The 20,053-nt window shown below is 39.1% G+C and overlaps 1 protein-coding gene across 1 annotated transcript in view; it reads left to right on the forward strand.

Annotated features, from left to right (window-relative positions):
- The window catches only part of LAMA4 (laminin subunit alpha 4), a 1,355,623-nt gene that overhangs the window by 941,183 nt on the left and 394,387 nt on the right, over nt 1–20,053 (forward strand). The window contains exon 23 of the mRNA XM_044061904.1: nt 3,074–3,236. Coding sequence (XP_043917839.1) covers nt 3,074–3,236 — 163 coding nt within the window. The remainder of the gene's footprint in view (nt 1–3,073; nt 3,237–20,053) is intronic.

Raw genomic sequence — 20,053 nt, forward strand, 5'->3', positions numbered from 1 at the left:
GTTTGGTGGTGTTATATGTGGAGGCAATGCTATTTTCATGTAATTTGTAGTGTTAAATGTTATGAAATTCGATGTTATGGGTTTTAGATGTTTTGGGTTTTAGATATGGTCTCAATGTTATGAAATTAGATGTTATGGGTTTTAGATGTTTTGAAGTAGACCCATATATATATATATATATAAAGGCTACACTATATTGTTTAGCACTGAGTATGTGCTCATGGTCAGTACATCATATATTGGCTTGATTCAGCCCTTGTTAGAGTGTCGGAGAATCAGCAGGGAAGTTAACAGTAGTGCCCAAGTTACAGTCATCGGCAAATTTGGTTAGCCAAATGCCTTTGATTTTTACTTTCACATCAGAATGGTCCATGCTAAAGAGGAGGGCCCCTGATATGGTATTGAGATTTTTTTTTTGTGAAGGAGGTAAAATCAGCCCTCCCTATGTGTTCTGAATCTGAGCCAATTTGCTACTCATAAATTCATTGGTCCTGAGATAAATGCCAGCTTATCACTCCACAGATTATTAAAGTCATAGCAAATAACCAGAGGTCAGAATTAAACCCTGTACATTGTATATGTCAGGTAAAGACCTTACCTATTATGACAACCCCTCTCCTCTTCATTATGTGACGCTGGAGTTAATGTTTAGTCAAGTAAGATTGTTGATAAGTCTAGCATGGGGAATTTTGTCACAGGCCTTTGTCAGGTCTATATAGGCAACATGAACAGTCTTACCCTTTATTATGTTTCAGTAATTTTTTTAAAGCAGACAGTTAGGCTGAGAACACAAGGTCTGTGTTTCATGAACCCAAACTAGGTAGAGTTACTGGACTGAAAATTACTTATTTCATTGTTTGTAAGTAAAGTATGGTGTGTTCCATAACTTCTCATATAGTACTACTGAGGCTTATGTGTTAAAGTTCCAAAGGTCTGTGGTGGGGCCAGTCTTATGTACTGGTGCAGTTATGGTATCCCTCAAACATCAAATATCTGGCACAGAACTAGTGATGAAGCTAAAGCCACATGGATTCAAGATTGTCTGAGTGAAGGAATGTTTAATACTTAATTACAAAGGCAAAGGATGTTGGTGGACAACCCACAAAATTGGTATTTCTAATTTTGGTAGTACCCCATAGGACCTAATCCATAATGAATTTTGGGGAGTGATATTTAGGGAAGCAAGAGGGGACAGAGAGGTGAGTGGGGGAGGCAAAATTAGAGACGAACCTGTCAGCTCTCAGATGGCATTAAGATCAGAAATGCTTGTACAATAGATACTGTTTCAATGTAGCAATGGGTTTTACTTCAACACTTCCTAATGTAGTTAAAAAGGGCATATATGATTATATTTGGAAAAGCTGGTAACTTTATGTTTACAGCTCACCTTACTTTCTTTAAAGTTGCAATTGAAATTCTTGCTGAGTAAGTTTGTTATTTTATTATTGTTATGTGTCCAAAGATTTTTGATAAGGCACAATTTATATAAAATACTAATTGACTTATTGACTGATTAAATGATTGATCTTCCCTTTTTAACCTGCCCACACAAAAACTTTTCCAGTGTGGTACACTTCTCTATTTGTTGTCCAGGAACATAGATTTGTGATTGAGAAATGTCCATTCAGTAATTTAGGCTGCTTCTTTTTCACCCTTAAGTATCTCATCTAGAACCATCATTCCCCACCCTGCCCTCCTTTCTTGTATGCAACCATTTTTTTATGAGACTGTGTATCTGTTTTTGGCAGTTTCCTCTGCTTATCTGATTTACTTTACTTGCCTCCTAGTCATCTCCACTCCATCATCATTTCTTACAGGCTTTTCTTTCTTCCCTTAATATTAGCCTTATCTTGTTATTAACCTACATTGGGCTCCCTATACACTTGCACAGTTTTTCTGCCTCATTTAATGTACACCCCCAGTGTGTTTCTTGGCCTATGCTCCAGCTCCCAGAAGTATTTTGTCCTGAAGTCACGTATATTTGTCTTGTTTCCTTTTCCATTTAGCCAATTTTCTTCTAACACCACAATGACGTGTTTTCACTGTTCACCAGACGTTCCATTAGTTCTGCTTCACTGGGTCTTTCAGCCTCAGTCAGTACCACATCAAATATAATTTCTTTTCTCATAGCCTTCCTGACATTCTACCTTCATCGTTTCGCTAACAATCTTATTTTCCCACCACTGTCACTGGTAAATCCCAAATAAGCTGTAAGAAAGTAAATTGTAAATGTTTAAACATTGCAGTGGTTTTGTGACATGTTATGGTAGGTGTTAGCAATCCTTTGAGCACAGTTGTAAGTAGAGAGTGGCCTAAGTGGCACTTGTTTGTGTTTTCACTTATTTCAAAATACTGCAAAACAGCTTTTCTGTAACGACTCTCTAAGTGTGTCACTGTTAGAAAGTCTGATATATTAAGAGAAATGTTAAGAAATTGCTCAGTACTTACATCCATAAAGTCAGAAATAAGTAGCCTTATGAGATAGAACAAGTAGTATTAAAGCACTTGGAAAGGTCAGTAATAAAAAAGGTGTTTTCATTTGTTTTAATTAATTTAGTTTTTAATTAAATACATTGATCTGTCTCAGATCCCTTTCAAACATGACCCAGGCCACAACCCAAGGTACAATATTTATAGACAGGATAGAGTAACCTATTGAGTGGCATGCTTTGGTGGAGAGAGAAGAAAGCAGAATACCCAGCAAAAAAAAACATAAATAGATGAAGAACATGCTGACTCTAAAGAGACAATGATTAGAAGATGGTGATAAACCCAGACTGTGGAACTGTGAGGTAGAGATCATAGCTACTAAGACAATATGCTGCCCAGATCACGAGTTTCTCTTTGTGGTTCTTGATGTCACTGCCCTCTTCTAAGGTTGACAGCAAACTGCATTTTATTAATGTTTGTATTCTTTCCGTAACAAATGCACCTAAGTTACTGAAGTGATATGCTGATGTTCTCAAACTATATCCAGTAAAATAAAATTAGTTACTAGCTTATCAAATTCACAACAAAAGAAGTCTAACAAGACGTGTTTTTAATGTTATGCATTTCATATTTTTATCAACAGAATTGGAAAATATGGCAAAATATTTTTAACTGTGTCGAGTCTGAGTAGTACAGCTGAGGAAAAATTTATTCAGAAAGCTGAGGCAAAAGGATCTGAATCCTTACTGGACCTTCACCCTGACAACACTGTCTTCTATGTCGGGGGTGTACCTACAGGTTTCAAGGTAAGTGTTCATAAAAAGTACAGTAGTGATATCGTGCCACATAGATCTGGTCCAGGAAAAAAAAAACAATTTCTGATAAAGCATTTATTTATTTATTTAGGCTAACTTCAAAATCATGCATACCTCTAAACATAATTAAATTACTAAACAAAGATTATCTTTGCAAGAATGAACAAGGCTTTCTTAGGATACCCCATAACAGCACCTGTGCCGTGTTGTAAAAAAGGCATATGCATGTAGTATATACTATCTGTTTTAATTATTAAAAGGAATTATACTGCACTGCAGTGGTTCTATTATATATCTTGTTCATAACAGATGAAAGAGACCTGCTCCCAAATGAAATTAAGGAACTTGCAATGCTGAGTCCCAAAAGACTCAAAGAAAAGAAATAAAAATACTGAAGATTGAATAACAAACACTGCTTTTCTCCTATAAGCCTGATATTTTCATGGAGACCAAGTCTACATGCACCCCCCCCCTCCAGTGTGAGGAGCAAGGACCCCACACACCCCAAATTTATTTGCACCAGCTTTGAGATTTCCATACCTCTGAGAAAAGGGAATATTCCAAGAAATGGCAATTTCAGACTTAGTATAAGCAAGAACGGATCTTCACTCATTCCTTCTTCACATTTCTAGACTCAGCAGTGTGCGTCCTGCCATTTTAGATGGATACCATAGAGAGTTATTGTTAACTTAAAAGATGTGGCATTGGTAGTGTGTACTATGAGACAGGAGTAGAGTACAAGCTGTAGTGTGAGATATACTGGGGAAAACACAGCACGTGACTGGGGACAGATGGGAAAAGCAGTGGGAGTGATGGAGTTTATCTTCTGATCAATGCTATCAATCAGCCATTACAATACTTTTGTCAGACCTTTTCTTATGTGTTTTTTCTCATTCTGTTATAAAAAAAATGTGAGGGCATTAAGTATATAAAGAAATTAAGATAACCACAGCAAGAAGATCAGAGATTTTACAACATATTGCAAATAAGATTTATGCTTCTAGTACATGTTTGTGACGAAATGAAAGAAGCAGTAAGTAAAAATTAGTGAATTGTATAAACAGAGCTCTTTTATTGCATGATTGAATCCATTAGTGCCAGAATAATTATATGTTATACATATATTTGTACTGTAAAGCTTGAAAGAAATATGTAACATAAACTCATGGCTCATATCTAAGCACTGGTGTAGGAAAAATATTAAAACTCGGCTTACACACTGTGTAGTAAGCAATGACATATTAATAAATTACAGAGCTAGACTAACACAGAGAATTTACAAAAGCTTACGATACATTATAATATACATATGAATCTGGAAAAGATTTAATAAGTTGTAAATAAAAAATAATTTGCAGAGTAAAAATGGAAAAACATGCTTAAAGCTCATACTTAAATGACCTTGTTTTAAGGAAACTACTAAAAAGGTATGTGATGAGGAATAAAAGTGGTGCACAGATGTTTTGTGCAAGATAATAGTAATGAAAGTTATGTGCTTTGATATGGCAGAAACATTAAAGGTTTAAAAAGAAGTTCAACGGGAAGAAGAAAGATTGATTGTGCCATTTAGTGACGTTTCATAAGTCAGGAGAAAAATAACAGATGAAGATGCGTGAGGGAATAGAAGAGGGAAGAACAGAGAACCCAAAGTGCGGGGGGAGGGGATAACATATGATGTGGATATGGAAAATAAGAAAGGGGGGGGCAGGAGAGTACAAACTTCATGTTAGATAAGAAAAGGAACAGTAAAGGGAGGCTTATTAATGGTGGACTACTCAGTTTGAAAGATAGTGGAAAGCAGTATATTGTGCCACAATAAATCAAAGCAGTTGTTGATTCTGAATGTTGACTAGTATTCCAAGTAGACTGCAGCAGTACAGTAGGAGAAATGAAGAGAGGGAATTATCAATAAGATCACATGGATAATATAAACAAAGGTATAAAAATTTGATTGTGAGAGTTACTAGCTTAAGAGCTATATAATTTCATGTGTATGACTTGATTTCCTATCTATAACATATTTTCTGCAGATTGAAAGTATAATGCTCTAAACCAAAGTGCTGAGCACACTGAGCACCCAGCAGAACTGTGTACACGTGTGATTATGTTCAAAGTGGTGAATGAATGCACTAAAGTCACATGGAAGAGGAAAAAAAGCAAAAATAATGTACAGTCAACAGACAAGATAAGTTGAGGGTATCTGAGTCAGAGTTCATATCAGTAATGTAAACAATTTTAATCAACACCAAAACTACTGTAACTGGTGCAAAACACACAAGCATGTCATATGAAAAAAAACATCTGTAACACATAGGTATCCAGAGCCACAGCTAAATGATATTACTAGTGGCACACTGAAAATCATGCAGTAACAAAAAAAAAAAAAAAAAAGTGGCGTATTTGGCAGCATGTACCTGTGGCAAATGTGTGCACAGGTACATCCATCACAATGTGTGGGTTCATGATAACCATGACTGGATTGGTGCACTCGTTTGGATTATAGGGGACATTTGTGAGTCACTAACACAGGTGTTATACAGCTCCCTGAGCTGAATGTGTTTGTATAAACAGAAGAGATACAACCTTTAATTATTTTTCACCACTAGATAACAGTACAATTTTTACTTTTGCAGACATAAATTTACTACTGGTTTCCTGTTTTACTGACATCAGTAGTAATTTATGAATTTCTTATGAAAGTATAGGTTTCTTCATATTTTATCGCTACCATTTTTTTCACTTGTTTTATATTCTTTTATTAGTAACTTTGATTGTCAACTTATCTTTTGATCATGCTGTTTGCTAAATCTTTTTAATATTTGTTAGTCCATTTCACCAGTTTTCAATACTGAAGAAGCCGTGTGAAACCAGTCTGCTACCCATGTGGTCTGTAAGGTACAACACAAATTTTATAATAACATTGCATCTGCTGCCAGTGCTCCTCATTGATTATTACAGCCTGAATTATGACACAAAATTATTTGTAGCATAATGTTATTGTCCAAGGTTTACCATGACTAAATAAAAAACAAATGGAATTTTGAGATGACCCGGTTAGCAAGCAAATAAAAACTCCTGGCTAGTATCAGTGAGTAGATTTTAATATCTAGTGTAATCAGAAATATAGTTGATAGTTCTTAATTAATCATAGTATCATAGATGCATTAAGTATATAAGACAACTGAGTCTAGTAGTCATTTATGCCTTATTAATACCCACCCTTAGTCCTTATCTCTTTTTACAAGGAACAAACTGTCAGTCATACGAAAGGTGTATTGCTGGATATCCATCCCATGGTCTAACTCTTTTTGAAGGAAGAAAATTGTCACATTGCTTGATTTGAAGTGAAAGTTTGATCCAGAGAAGGGAAAGTGACAAATCTGTCTCTCCACTTTAATTTTGTTTGTTTAGGTTCATAGGTTCATAGATTAGTACTAAGCTAACTGCCCTTGCGAGCCATTTTAAGCCTAGCCAATTATCCCTTGTGAGGGATATGTGTATTTGCTGAAGTAAGTTTTGATCCCTTGTTCTGTAGTAATGAGAATGTTTAACTTGTGGTGATATAAGAGGTCTTGGGCTACTGGATAATAAATGCCCCAAAAGGTTAGGCATAGATCATCCCTAATAAGTCTTTAGGACACTGAGTAAAGGAACAAATCGTCCAGCCTTTCGTGGTAGCTCTTGTCTTTTAAACCTTTGCTCTTTCAAATTAGGAACCTTTGGGTCTTTCCAGCTGCCTGATATGCATAGTAAGATACATCTCAAAAAAGAATTGTATTTGATAATAGGTCTGATCAATGCAGAATATACAGGGGTAAAAACTTCCTTGAATCTAGATGAAATGCCTTTTGCAATTAGCTGTTCCAGGCACATTTATTTCCTAACCACTTTCGAAACATGATAGTTAAAGGCAAGGGAATTATCTATTCATGTTTCAGGGTCTATCACCCTGCTTTCATTTTGAAGCAGTGTTGTCTATATTGTAAGATGAATGAAGGAATTGTTTATTAAATGTGGCAATATTGCACTCCTTTCCTTTGCATTTAATTTTAACCCATTTTTAAGCATCAGTTATTGGCATGTGTGAGTTCCATTTGGAGCTTCTGCATTTTAGAGAGGGACTTGGGGATTACACAAAATTTGCAGTCATCTGCAAACTTGATTAGTCAAAGATCCCGTTTGTAATTTTAAAATCTGTGAATTATATGCCGGCAGGTATAGGTCCCAGCACAAAGGCCTGAGGAACACCAGTGGTCACCTTCGTTTCTGCACAGAAAGTACCTGCCATCCTCACTACATGGGTTCTATCCCTGCAACCAATCTGAGGCCTACCTAACCATAAATGGGTCAGTTTGGAGCCCATTTAGCTTGTTTGTTAAGTTCGGTTGTAGTACGGTGATAAACGTATCAGCCAGATCAAGGTATGCTGTCTGGCAGCATGTCCACTGTCCACAGTTTGAGCTACTCTCTCAAAGAAGTTGACCACATTCATTAGACAGGATATACCCTTAACAAAGCCGAACTGCTGGGGGTCAAAACATATAAAAATGTTTATATCATAGCTAATTAGGTCTCTCTCTCTTTCTGTTTCTCTCTAATTTCTCCAAGTCTCTTGGGCTTATAATATCATGACAGGAATGAACTTCATTCTTAAGTCAGGATATGATTTAAGTTCATGAAATTAGTATTGTTCCAATCTTTGTTAGCCAAAAGTGCTCTTTGCAGCACTCACAGTGTGCCCAGAAATGACTCTTGTAGTTTATACAGAGTTACATGTATTAGGGCATTTCCAAATATGACTGTAAATTCTTCTTTATAAGACCCATTCCTCCTACAACTATTGAAACTGTCTGGGTATCTTTCTTCCACATTGCTCTCATTTCTGCCTGCAGACCTTGATATTTTATGACTTTGTATCACTCTGTACGTGGTGGTGGCAGTATCATGCTTTGGGGTTGCTTTTCTTCAGCTGAAACTGGGGCTTTAGTCAAGGTGGAGGGAATTATGAACAGTTCCAAATACCAGTTACTTTTAACCCCAAACCTTCAGGCATCCACTAGAAAGCTAAAGATGAAGAGGAATTTCTCCTTTCGACATGACAATGACCCCAAGCATATATCCAAATCAACAACAGAATGGCTTCACCAGAAGAAAATTAAAGCTTTGGAATGGCCCAGCCAAAGCCCAGACCTAAATCCAATAGAAAATCTGTGAGGTCACCTGAAGAGGGCTGTGCACAAGAGATGCCCTCACAATCTGACAGATTTGGAGCGTTTTTGAATGGAAGAGTGGGCAAATATTATCAAGTCTAGATGTGCCATGCTGATAGACTCCTACCCAAGAAGACTGAATGCTGTAATTAAATTAAAAGGTTCTTCAACAAAGTATTAGTTTAAGGGTGTGCAAACACAACAATGTATTAGTTTAATGGTCTGCACACTTATGCAACCAACATATTGTATGTTTTTTATTTTTTATATTTTTTCCCCTGACAGATTTGTTTGTTTTTCAATTCAGTTGTACAGGTTATAGGTCACATCAAAGGTGGGAAAAGTTTTGAAATGATTTATTGTGGTCTCATTTTTTTATATCACAAAAACCTGGCATTTTAACGGGGGTGTGTAAACTTTTTATATCCACTGTATATGTCTAAGAGTATGTCTAACAAAAAGGTCCCTCACCACATACTAGCTAGCTACAGAACTCCCTCTACAACCCAAAAATCCACAAGAGCTGTCTACAAGAACTAGAATCTGTGAATATGATTATACTTTTTATGAACACTTACCTTGCATGGCTGATATAAAATACAGAGTGGGAAGCGTATACTACTACTAGTGAACAAGCACAGTGATTCTTGGTCCTTGTCAACACAAATGCCATGGAACAATTAGTCAGGGTACCCAGTAGGTGGAGTAACATCTTATACCTTGTCCATACTAGTATGCAGACATCTTGCACTGTCCCTTACTTATCTTCATCACATTTTAAGTTTGACCATAAAGCTGTCTACTTCAAAATAAAATTGAATCCAGCATCACTTCTGCCCCTAGTACCTTTAAAAAATGTCTTCAAGACAAGCTATCTACTCATTGTGATTGGCAAGTTTCAAATCTCCACCAAACCCAGTTAACTAAAATGAATATGTGGAAATGTATACCACTAAACTATACCAGCATGTAAACAACTATATAGATGCAACTATACCCGGTAGAAAGGGGCAAAGGGCATACCACAACCCCCCCCCCCCCCAGTGAAACTTTAATGTCAACAAGCTCTACAATAAAAGGAAAAGATTATTGCTGGCTAACTTCACAGCACCCATGCAAATGGGGAATAGTAGCATGGCCACCAAATCATGCACCAATGCACTGTATGAACACATACACAAATAAATGGATCTCGCCATACCCATTAGAACCAAGATGCTCTCCTCCAAAAAAAGCAAGCCAATCTGGTGGTCCCCTGCCATAAACAAACTCTACAATAGAAGGAAGAAACTGATGCGGATTAAGGTGAAGTCCCAAGACTGGAAAAACTCCCTTATCAGCCTCAACAAAAAGTTGGGATCCCTCATCAAATCCTTTAAAGCTAGGTATGAAAACAGAACTGCAGCAGATAGTAAAGACAACCACAAGGCCTTCTATAGTTATGTAAAGAATCTCCATGGCAATACCAAGATTTGCTTTGAGCTACTGAACAATGGTACCTCCTATACTTAGCCAACAGATATTGCCAATATACTGACCAACAGATTCAGTGCCAACTTTACCCCTCTCTCCCCACTAAGGGACCAGTCACAATACCAGTATATTGCCAGACACCCAGTATTACTGCTGCACAGGTTAAAACAACATTGTCCAATGCCAAGAATACAGCTTCTATGGGACCTGACAATATCCCTGGCTGTGTTCTACATAAACTATAGAGTGAACTGGCACCTCACCTGTGTCCCTGTTCAATCACAGCCTCCCCTCAGGCTTTGTCCATACCAAATGGTGCACTGTAACAGTCATCCCTCTCCACAAAGGAGGAGTGACTACAGACCCTGAGAACTATTCAATCACAGCCTCCCCTCAGGCTTTGTCCATACCAAATGGTGCACTGTAACAGTCATCCCTCTCCACAAAGGAGGAGTGACTACAGACCCTGAGAACTATCACCCCATTAGCCTGAAGAGACTGATATGCAAAGCTATTGAACACATCATCATGGACCTAATAAACAAGGATATAGGAAACTCCAAACTTTGGATCCCACACATTTTGGTTTTGTGAAGGGTAGATCATGCCTGCTCAATCTGGTTGACTTCTTTGAGTCAGTCACCAGAGCTGTGGATGAAAGCAAGGTGGTTCATACAGCCTACTTTGATCTGGCAAAGGCCTTTGATACCATTCCCCCCTCAGGAATCATAGAAAAACTCACTTAGCTAGGCATCAACCCCTATATCACTAGGTGGGTTGCAAAGTGGCTCACAGATAGAACTCACAGTGTGAAAGTAGATGACTCCAAGTCAGACTTCCGACCAGTCATGAGAGGAGTCCCACAGGGTTCGGACCTGGGTCCTCTCCTATTTGGTATGTACTTCTCTGAGGTCCAGGCCAACATAAAGGGACTCTGGCTGACAAAATTCGCAGACAATTGCAAGTTGGGAGCTATTATTAACTCCCCAAGTGATGTTGAGATTCTACAAAAAGGCCTCACTAAGACCAACGAATAGTGTCAGAACCATGACCTTAAGCTCAATGCCAAAAAATGTGTCGTCATCCCCTTTGGGAAAAACCCAGTTCCCATGAATTACCACATTGATGGCAGTCCACTGAACACAGAAGGCGTTGTAAGAGATCTGGAAACACAGGTTGACAGCAACCTCTCTTTTGACCACCACATTGCCACTGTGGTCAGAAAGCCCTTCTATGTAGCACATCTCATTGCTAAGGATTTTGCATCCAGGGAGAAAGAGGTGATTGTCTCTCTCTACTCTTCCCTCATTAGGCCATTCATCGAGTACAATGCCCCATTTGGCATGTACCTCACTAGACACCTGCAACAACTGGAGAGGCTGCAATAGTACTTCACAAAGAGGATCCGAGGCCTTAAACCCTTGTCCTAAATGGACAGACTCAAAACATTCCAACTATTCTCTGTCTCATATTGCCTGCTTGGAGGCAATCTCTGCTTGACTTACAAAGCCATGTCTGACCCAGTTCTGTTAGAAATGCTACATCTAAAGAAATCCCAATACCTCTGCACTACATGTTCTAGAGACCTCAGCCTCATTACTACAATCAACAGAATGTGCTGGAGGGACAGGTTCATAACCCAGAGACTGCCCATGCTATGGAATAGACTTCCCATACATGTCAAACAGAGCACCTCACTGGCCCTCTTCAAGAGAAATCTTGATGAGGATGGGAAATAGAAAATTCACCCCGGGGATCACTCCAGTGGCTCTACTCGACAGAGGCACTGGGAACTAAGGTTGGGTGGCACAATGCCAGGGTAATCCTATGGGCTAGTCTAGTACACTCCTATGAATCTATGAACTTATAAAAGTAAGAACAATGCACAGAATGATAGACCCCTCATCATTAAATTAAACATTTAACTTGAGCACTTAATTCAATCTACCAAAGCCAAGTTTGAGATAAAAATAGCCACCCAAGCAAAGGACAATCACAAAGCCTTTTTTAGTTCTGTTTATAATCTCAGAAGCACAATTCAGCAATGCACTGAGCTGATTGTAAACAATGTTACCTAAACTGAATCTGAATGTATAGCTAACCTACTGGCTGACAAAATTCAACTCAAACTTTATCCTCTCTCCACACTTCCCTCCACAGTCCCCCTCTGTCTATTTCTCATGAAATATCTGAAGACTCAGTGCCAACAATCACACAAGACCATATTCAGAAATCTCCATCAAAATAAAAAAATACAGCATCAGTAGGACCTGACAATACCAAGGTTCCATCTTAAATTGCATGAAGCACAATTTAGCTACATAGGATCATAGTATCATAGGAGATTACTAGGCTAATAGCCTTGGGGTCCTTACAAACCTAGCCAAGAGTTTATCCCCAAAAAGAAACCTCAGTCAGCACTTGTTTCCCCTGTCAATGAAGGACACAGGTGGAACCCCTGGGACAAATTTGTGGTTTCCCATCCACTCATCAAGTTTGTGCTTGAAGAGGGTCAGCAAGCTACTCTGTTTGGCATATATGGGAAGTCTATTCCAGAGATGGGGCAGCATCTGGGAGACAAACATGTCTGTCTAGCAGGTTTTGTTGATGTTGCATATTAGATTTAGGCCTTCTGAATGAGTAATGCATGAGGAGTTAGACCTACAGATATGGAGCATCTCTAGTAGGCCAGGGTTCGATATTGCCTTGCAGACAGGACACAGATCACCTCTGAGCAATCTGTACGATACTGAGTAGAGTGATAGTGATTTGAGCCTGTCCACATAGCACAGGTGAAGGAGGCCATGGATTCTCTTTGTGAGTTATTTCTGTGGCCTTTGCATTTGGTGCATGTGTTGGAGAGGTACATACCAAACAGGGTGTTATACTCAATAATTGGCCTAATGAGGGATTAATACAGAGCGGTAATAACCTCCTTTTTTTCCTGGATGCAATCCCTTTACTTATGAGATGAACCAAGTAAAGGCTTTTCTAACCACTGCCGCTACATGTTCGTCGAATGTGTCATTGTTGTCAACCTGAGTACCCAAGTCTCTCACCACAGGTTGTGTGTTTAGGGGGTTGCCATTGATGCAGTAATCCCTATAATTACATCCCTAATAATACTGTTCAGCCTTTTCCTCCATATGGGTTTTGGACTAAGTAAATGACAAGCAACAACAGTTATTCCCTTGCAGTAAAGGAGGACCTTCCATGAACCCAGACAATTACAGACCCATAAATCTGACCAGCAACATATGTAAATCCATGGAAAGAAATATCATGGAATTAATCAATAATGATATTATTGGACCCTGGTCACTTTAGATTTTCCAAAAGCAGGTTATAATACTCAACACAGTGGAGATTTTTGAAAAGGTCACCAAAGCAATGCATGAATGTAAAATGGTACACACCACCTATCTCGACCTGGCCAAGACTGTTGAGATAATCCCCTACTCAGGCATGGTAGAAAAGCTTAATAAACTAGGAATCACCGGCTGGATTTCCATTTGGCTCACAGACAAGATGCAAGAGACTGGAACATGAGATGCACCCTCCACACAAAGACCGATCAACAGTAGATTTCACCAGGGTTCTGTGCTAGGACCTCTCCTGTTTGACATCTACTTCTGAGAGGTAAAGCCAATATCCAATGACTCTGGCTAATTAAGTCTGCAGATGACTGCAAGCTAGGAGCAGAGATCACATCCCTAAAAAAGTTGGCCATCATACAGGAAGGCTTGTCCAACATAAATAACTAGTGCCAGACTCATTGACTAAAGCTAAATGATAAGAATGCATAATGGTTTTCTTTGAAAAATCAAGTCCCCTGGGATGCTACCACATTGACATCACAACCCTAAGAGCTGACCCTGTAGTTTGGGATTTGGTCTCTTATGTGGACAATAACCTAACTTTTGACCAGCATGCCTGCACTGTGGTAAGGAAGTCCTTCTGTACTGCATAGCTTATAAATAAGGGAATTATTTCTAGATACAGGAAAGTCATTTTCCCCCTTCACTCTACCCTCATTAGGCCACTTACTGAATATAACGTTTTTTTTGGCATACATCTCTCAAGACGTGTGCAACATCTGGAATGCCTGTAGGGATACCTTACAAAAAGGATTCAAGACCTAAAGAGCATGTCCTGCATGTACCGCTTCAAAGCCCTATGGCTGTATTCAGTTTCTTACAGACTGCTAAGAGGTGACTTTTGTCTAGCACACAAGATATTCTGCAACCCATTACTGATGAACTTACTCCACAACTTTAAGTCAAATGGTACAAGAAATAGTTGATCCAGGTATTAAACCTCTTCTGCAACATTAACAAAATGGTATAGCGGGGCAGGTGTATCTTACAGAGGATACCACCGCAAAAGAACAGACTTCCCATCCATGTAAAAGCAAATCTCATCCCTGATTACATTCAGACTTACTTTGTATGAATAGATGGGAAACAGAAAATTTATCCCAGCACTCTCCCCTGTACTACTAACAGACAGATGTAGCTCCTAAATGCTTTATCACAATGCATGGGTCCCCCTAAATATTTATGTTTTGATCTAGTAATTATCATTAAAGTAATATATGACTATAGATCTTGAAAAGTGGTGAGATGAAGCTTAACTCCACCAGGATAGATTAATTCTAATCACCAAATGAGGTAAGTGGCTAGGCTTAAAATGTCCCACAAGGGCAGTTACCCTAGTTCTAACCTACGAACCTATGGATGTTGTAATTTTCAGTTTGGAGATTGGCCTAAGCAAGTATTCTTTGTTTATGAATGGGGTTTGAGATTCGGTGGGATATGTGGCTTTATATAGTTGTTTTGGGGTGATATTTGCCCTGAAATTGTTTACTAGTATTTGAATGTATCTACTGGCCGTGAGTAGGTAGTGCCATTTTTGGATAAGCTCTGATCAACGGTGGGTTTATTCCTTAGTTTCCTACCATCGTTAAAGAAGGATTAGTAATTGTCTTTAGCTTCTGATGCTAGTCTGTTTATGAAATGCCTTAGTTTTCCTGATGATGTTTTATAGTTCTTTATATAGCTTTTTGATGTTGACATTTGATTTGAGTTTTTTTTCTGTTTTGCTGCATAGTTTAAGAAGCTTTTTTTATTTCTTATTTATACATGTGGACCAGCAGCTGGTTTACCTTTAAACTTGTTATTGTGCTTGGATCTGGTAGGGACTGACAGGTCAATGCATTTATCCAGATGTATATAGAGTTTGCTTATACAACTACTAATCACGACTCTGTTCTGAACTAATTAATATAACTTACCCATGATAATGTTTAAGTTATTCATCCATACATTTCATAATACAGCCACTAAATACAGTACCATCTTTATTATCCAAAAACCAGTGTTGCCTTATTTTTTTGCAATAAATGAGTCTTATTTTTTTAGCCGTTTGCAGTGTTGTTTTCCTTTGTTCCTACATGACTTGATGTTTAGTATGTTGTGCTTGAGTTTCATGCTGTGAATTTCAGATATTTTGCTTTTATAGTCTATTTTTTAATTTGGAGTCTGCATGTCCTCCCTGTGGTCGCGTGGGTTTCCTCCAGGTGCTCCGGTTTCCTCCCACGTCCCAAAGACATGCTGTACGTGGATTGGATACTCTAAATTGGCCCTAGGCATGAGTGTGTGCATGTGTGTGCCTTCTGTGGAAGGTTTGGGGCTGGGCTGGCAACTCAACACCGTAAATCTCCACTGCCCATCATGAGCGAGCAGGTGATCCACTGTGGTGACCCCTAAATGGGAAAAGCCGAAAGAAGAAGAAGTTTACTTTTTAATTTACTTTGGTACCTTTCTAGGAGTTTGACAAAATCCATCACTTTCAAGTGAAGTAGCAATACAAGTTTAATGTAACATCCTGGTGAGGCAAATCTAGGCACACAGTCAATACAAAATCTTAACTGAAAACTAATTTAAAGAGACAACAGCAGGCAAAGAACATCAGATAATTTAAGGAGATTTATTTAGGCCGGTTAAAAGAGCCACAAAGCTGGTCAGGTTGCTTACTAGCTCTTGCTGTGTATCTTGAAAAGCCCCGACATATGAGGTTCATTCTGTGCACAGGAGTTGTCAGTACTGGCAGAACTATTGAAACTAAAAGTATAAGAGCATCACAGTTTTCAGTCGAGAAAGTTTTCACAGGGTACATCAAACAGAACACTTAGTTCCAAAATGGTTCAAACATTAAACAAAACAAGGCAGTGCAAGATGAGGCAGCATGGCCATATGTAGCATATGGGACATGCTGGGCCTCTAAGTGGGGATAAATGGCATGCATATGGATAATTGATCCTAAACAAGGCTTTTTGCTCCTTAGGGAACAGGAGAAAGATTATGCAGTTCTAGCTAGCGTTGAAGTGTCCTATGATATACTGACTAAAGTTAAACTTGCTGTCTTGGTGGATCACCAGAACACTAAGAAAAGAGAATAGAATGATACATGTTTCTTAACAGAGTGGGAAGCAGCTACCACCAGGAAAATATATCTGTGTCCCCATGGAAGTGACAGAAAAGAACATATGGAGTGTGTGTGTGTGTGTGTGTGTGTGTGTGTGTGTGTGTGTGTGTGTGTGTGTGTGTGTGTGTGTGTGTGTGTGTGTGTGTGTGTGTGTGTGCATGCACATGCTACTGTCTCTTACATAGAATAGACTAGGTGTTAAAACCTTTGTAATATAGAACTCATTTTGAATTCAGTGTAAGGGCTCATAATGTGACAGAACTGTTTTAAGTTACACATTCTCAAGAAAAGTCCAGAAATGCATAATTTGGGTATGGCTCTTTGTAACCACAGCTCTATTGCTATTTAACTTAAGCATGCTCATATATACTTCTGAAGGAATTATTTAACCTTATTATGGTCCTATGAACTGTCACATTTCATCTTTTAAGGTTCTGATCATAATTAGTGTTCAGGACAGTAACAGCCGGAATCTCTTCCTTAGGAGGAGTTTAACACTAGAATGTTCCTAGTGTTCTGCAAAAGTGAGGGACACCAGTGGCTTGAGTGTATACATCTCAACCTCTAAGGGCAAAAAATGTGGACAACCCCTAAAATAATGGGGAGACATAGGTCCAAAAATAGGGACAGATTTTAAATATTGCTCTGCTAAACTTAGAAAGTTGCTAGAAAAACAGGACTTTTGTTAGCATGCATTTTCTGAAGTAAATGATGTCTGAAACTCAAATGTGTGTCATTATTTAGTGATTAGTTCTCAGTGATTTGCCAGAAAACCAAAAATGTTATGAGTAACACACCAAAAATATGAGGCAAAACTCAGGACAGTTGAGAGGTATGCCTGGGTGTTCAAAAAGAGAGGATTTGTGCCAGTGTAACTCAGAAGCTTTTTTAATCTGTATAATGATTATGAGATTGTGTGCCATTGCAAGAACCAGCAAAAATACTGCAGCAAATGAAGAGAAAGGAGGAGGTTGTACTGAAACAGCCATAGTAGGCAAAAGCAGTTTGCCCTAGAACTAGTAGAAAGTGATCAGAAATAGTATGCCGTATCTTAATTCTATAAAGAGTCTTCGGTTCGATTATTGGCTGGGGTGCCTTCTGTGTGGAGTCTGCATGTCCTCCCTGCAGTCACATGGGTTTCCTCTGGATGCTCCATTTTCCTCCCACATTCAAACACATGCAGTAGGTGGATTGGACACTCTATATTGGCTGTAGGTGAGAAGTTGTGTGTGAGTGTGTGGTATGAACTACAGAGGCAAGCCTAGCCACCCAGTGGTGTAAACCTTGGCTCAAGATGATTGTCACTACTGAACTGACACCTCAACTCCATTGTGAAAAATGAGAAAAGGGGTTGAGGATGTATGGGTGGATCTTAACTCTATGAAAGAGATTACTGAGGAAAGAGAAAGATATAGCTAATTTTGTTTTGAAAAACAGGGGTAAAGTACTTTGTATTGATGGGAAAGATACATGTGGCAGCATCTGACTTCATATCACAACACTGTAGGTTCAGGTCCTGCTGTGGTCATCCAAAAGCAAGACAAAAACTTTCTCCCATGCCTATGCCTACATTAACCAAGGGTACCAGAACTTGTATGAGATTTAGGATACATGGCTAGGCTTAAAAAGTCCCCATTAGCCTACTACACAACTATGAACCCATGGACAGGGGTTTGATGCATAATGAGAGAAAAACAGAAAAAAAGAATTGAAGGACATGTTTAGAATATGACATGCAATAGGTAAAGCAATAATCCAGATATCCAGAAAGTAGTTAGTAGAAAATATCCTGGACCTGGTACTAACCAACATGAGTAGCCACTGCAGCACCTCTGCAGCGTCATCTTCCTTGGTAAGATCCGACCATAAAATGATCACTTTCGAAGTCACTATCTCCCCTGACCCCCCTTGTCAGGGTCAAACAAAAAAACTTTTCCAAAGCTTACTACAATCTCATCAGAGCAGGTATAAGCAGGTGTAAGCAGCTTCACAGCCACCGTCCTTTCAGTTGGAACTGGCACTAATGCCCAAGCCTACACCAAAAAACTATATGAGCACATACTTAGCTATATGGACTAGGCCATGCCTCACAGGACCAAATCATCTTCCTCAAGGAGGAGTAAACCTGTCTGGTGGACAGCAGCAATAAATAAACTCTATAATAAAAGGAAAAAATTGCTGTCCAGGACCAAGAAGGAGCAGGTGCCAAGTTGGAAACAATCTCTCCTTTGTCTGAACAAGCAAATAAGGTCACTGGTGAAGTTCTCTAAGGCTAACTTTGAGTCCCAACTGTACACATACACTAAGGACAATCAGAAGGCCTTCTTCAAATACATCCACAGTCTTTAAAGGTAACACCCAAATCTGTTCTGAACTGGTGGTGAAGAACACCACATACACAAATGCAGTAGATATAACCAACCTGCTGGCAGACAGGTTCAGTGAAAACTTCACCCCTTGTCCCTCATCAGTAAACCAGGACATCTGAAGCACCTGGTCCCCTCCCCTCATCACCAGGGAGAAGGTTTTGAGGCCTCTATTGTTTGGGATATACTTGTCTGAGGTGAAACCCAAAATCAGTGGTCTGTGGCTGACAAAGTTTACAGATGACTGCAGGCTTGGTGCTGTCTTAAATTCCTCTAGTGATGTGAACATCCTCCAAGAGGGGCTTACTCAAACTAATGACTGGTGCCAGAAGCATGGCCTTAAACTGAATGCCAAGAAATGCATCATTATCCCCTTTGGGGGAAAATGCCTCCCCACTGATTATCACATTAATAACAATGCACTAAGCACGCAGTCAGTCATGAAGGACATGGGCCATACCTCTTAACCGTATTGAATTACTCGGTTTTTACTGGTTTTGAGGTCCCAAATAATGGGCTGCCACAATTCCCGAGTAGCACCCCTTCATTTCTGATTTTCCCAGTTCTGTTTTCAAATTTTCGGACTTTGACTGATGTCATCACGTGCATGATGACATCAGTCCGTGAGCCAGCTTATCGAAATTGACAGTACAAAGCATTTCCTGCTGTTTCAAGCAAGTGCCAAGAGGAATTAGAAACTGAAACAATGGGATGAAATTTGTGCACAGGGAATATTTATTTTATTCACAGACCACAGAGGGGAAGGAGGAACCGCAGTGCTCGCTCGCTCAGGGAATATTTAACTTATTCACAAGCGCCAAGAGGAACTGGAATGCTCGCTCAGACAGGGAATATTTATTTTATTCACAAACCACAGAGGGGAAGGGATTGGGAATATTAGTAACTGGAGGGAGCTTAGTGCTGCAAGTCAATTTGTGAACCAGGGACTCTGTGCTGTTGTGACGGAACTCAGTTGTTGCATGTAAGTGCAAAGGGTGTGTGTGTGTGTGTGTGTGTGTGTGTGTGTGTGTGTGTGTGTGTGTGTGTGTGTGTGTGTGTGTGTGTGTGTGTGTGTGTGTGCGTGTTTGTGTGTGTGGTTATTTATTAATTTATTTACATTTGTAATGAGAGTGTAGACAGTTGCACCAGTTACAATAAGAACAACATATGTAAGTGCAAGCAACATACAAAGTAGGAAAAATAAGATATGTATACAGCTGTGTAATCACGTGATTTCATAAATGTAGTACATACCTTAATTTCGTATTTTAAG

This window comes from Protopterus annectens, chromosome 2.part0 (assembly GCF_019279795.1).
Source record: "Protopterus annectens isolate FY-2018-M chromosome 2.part0, PAN1.0, whole genome shotgun sequence".
Classification (NCBI taxonomy): domain Eukaryota; kingdom Metazoa; phylum Chordata; order Ceratodontiformes; family Protopteridae; genus Protopterus; species Protopterus annectens.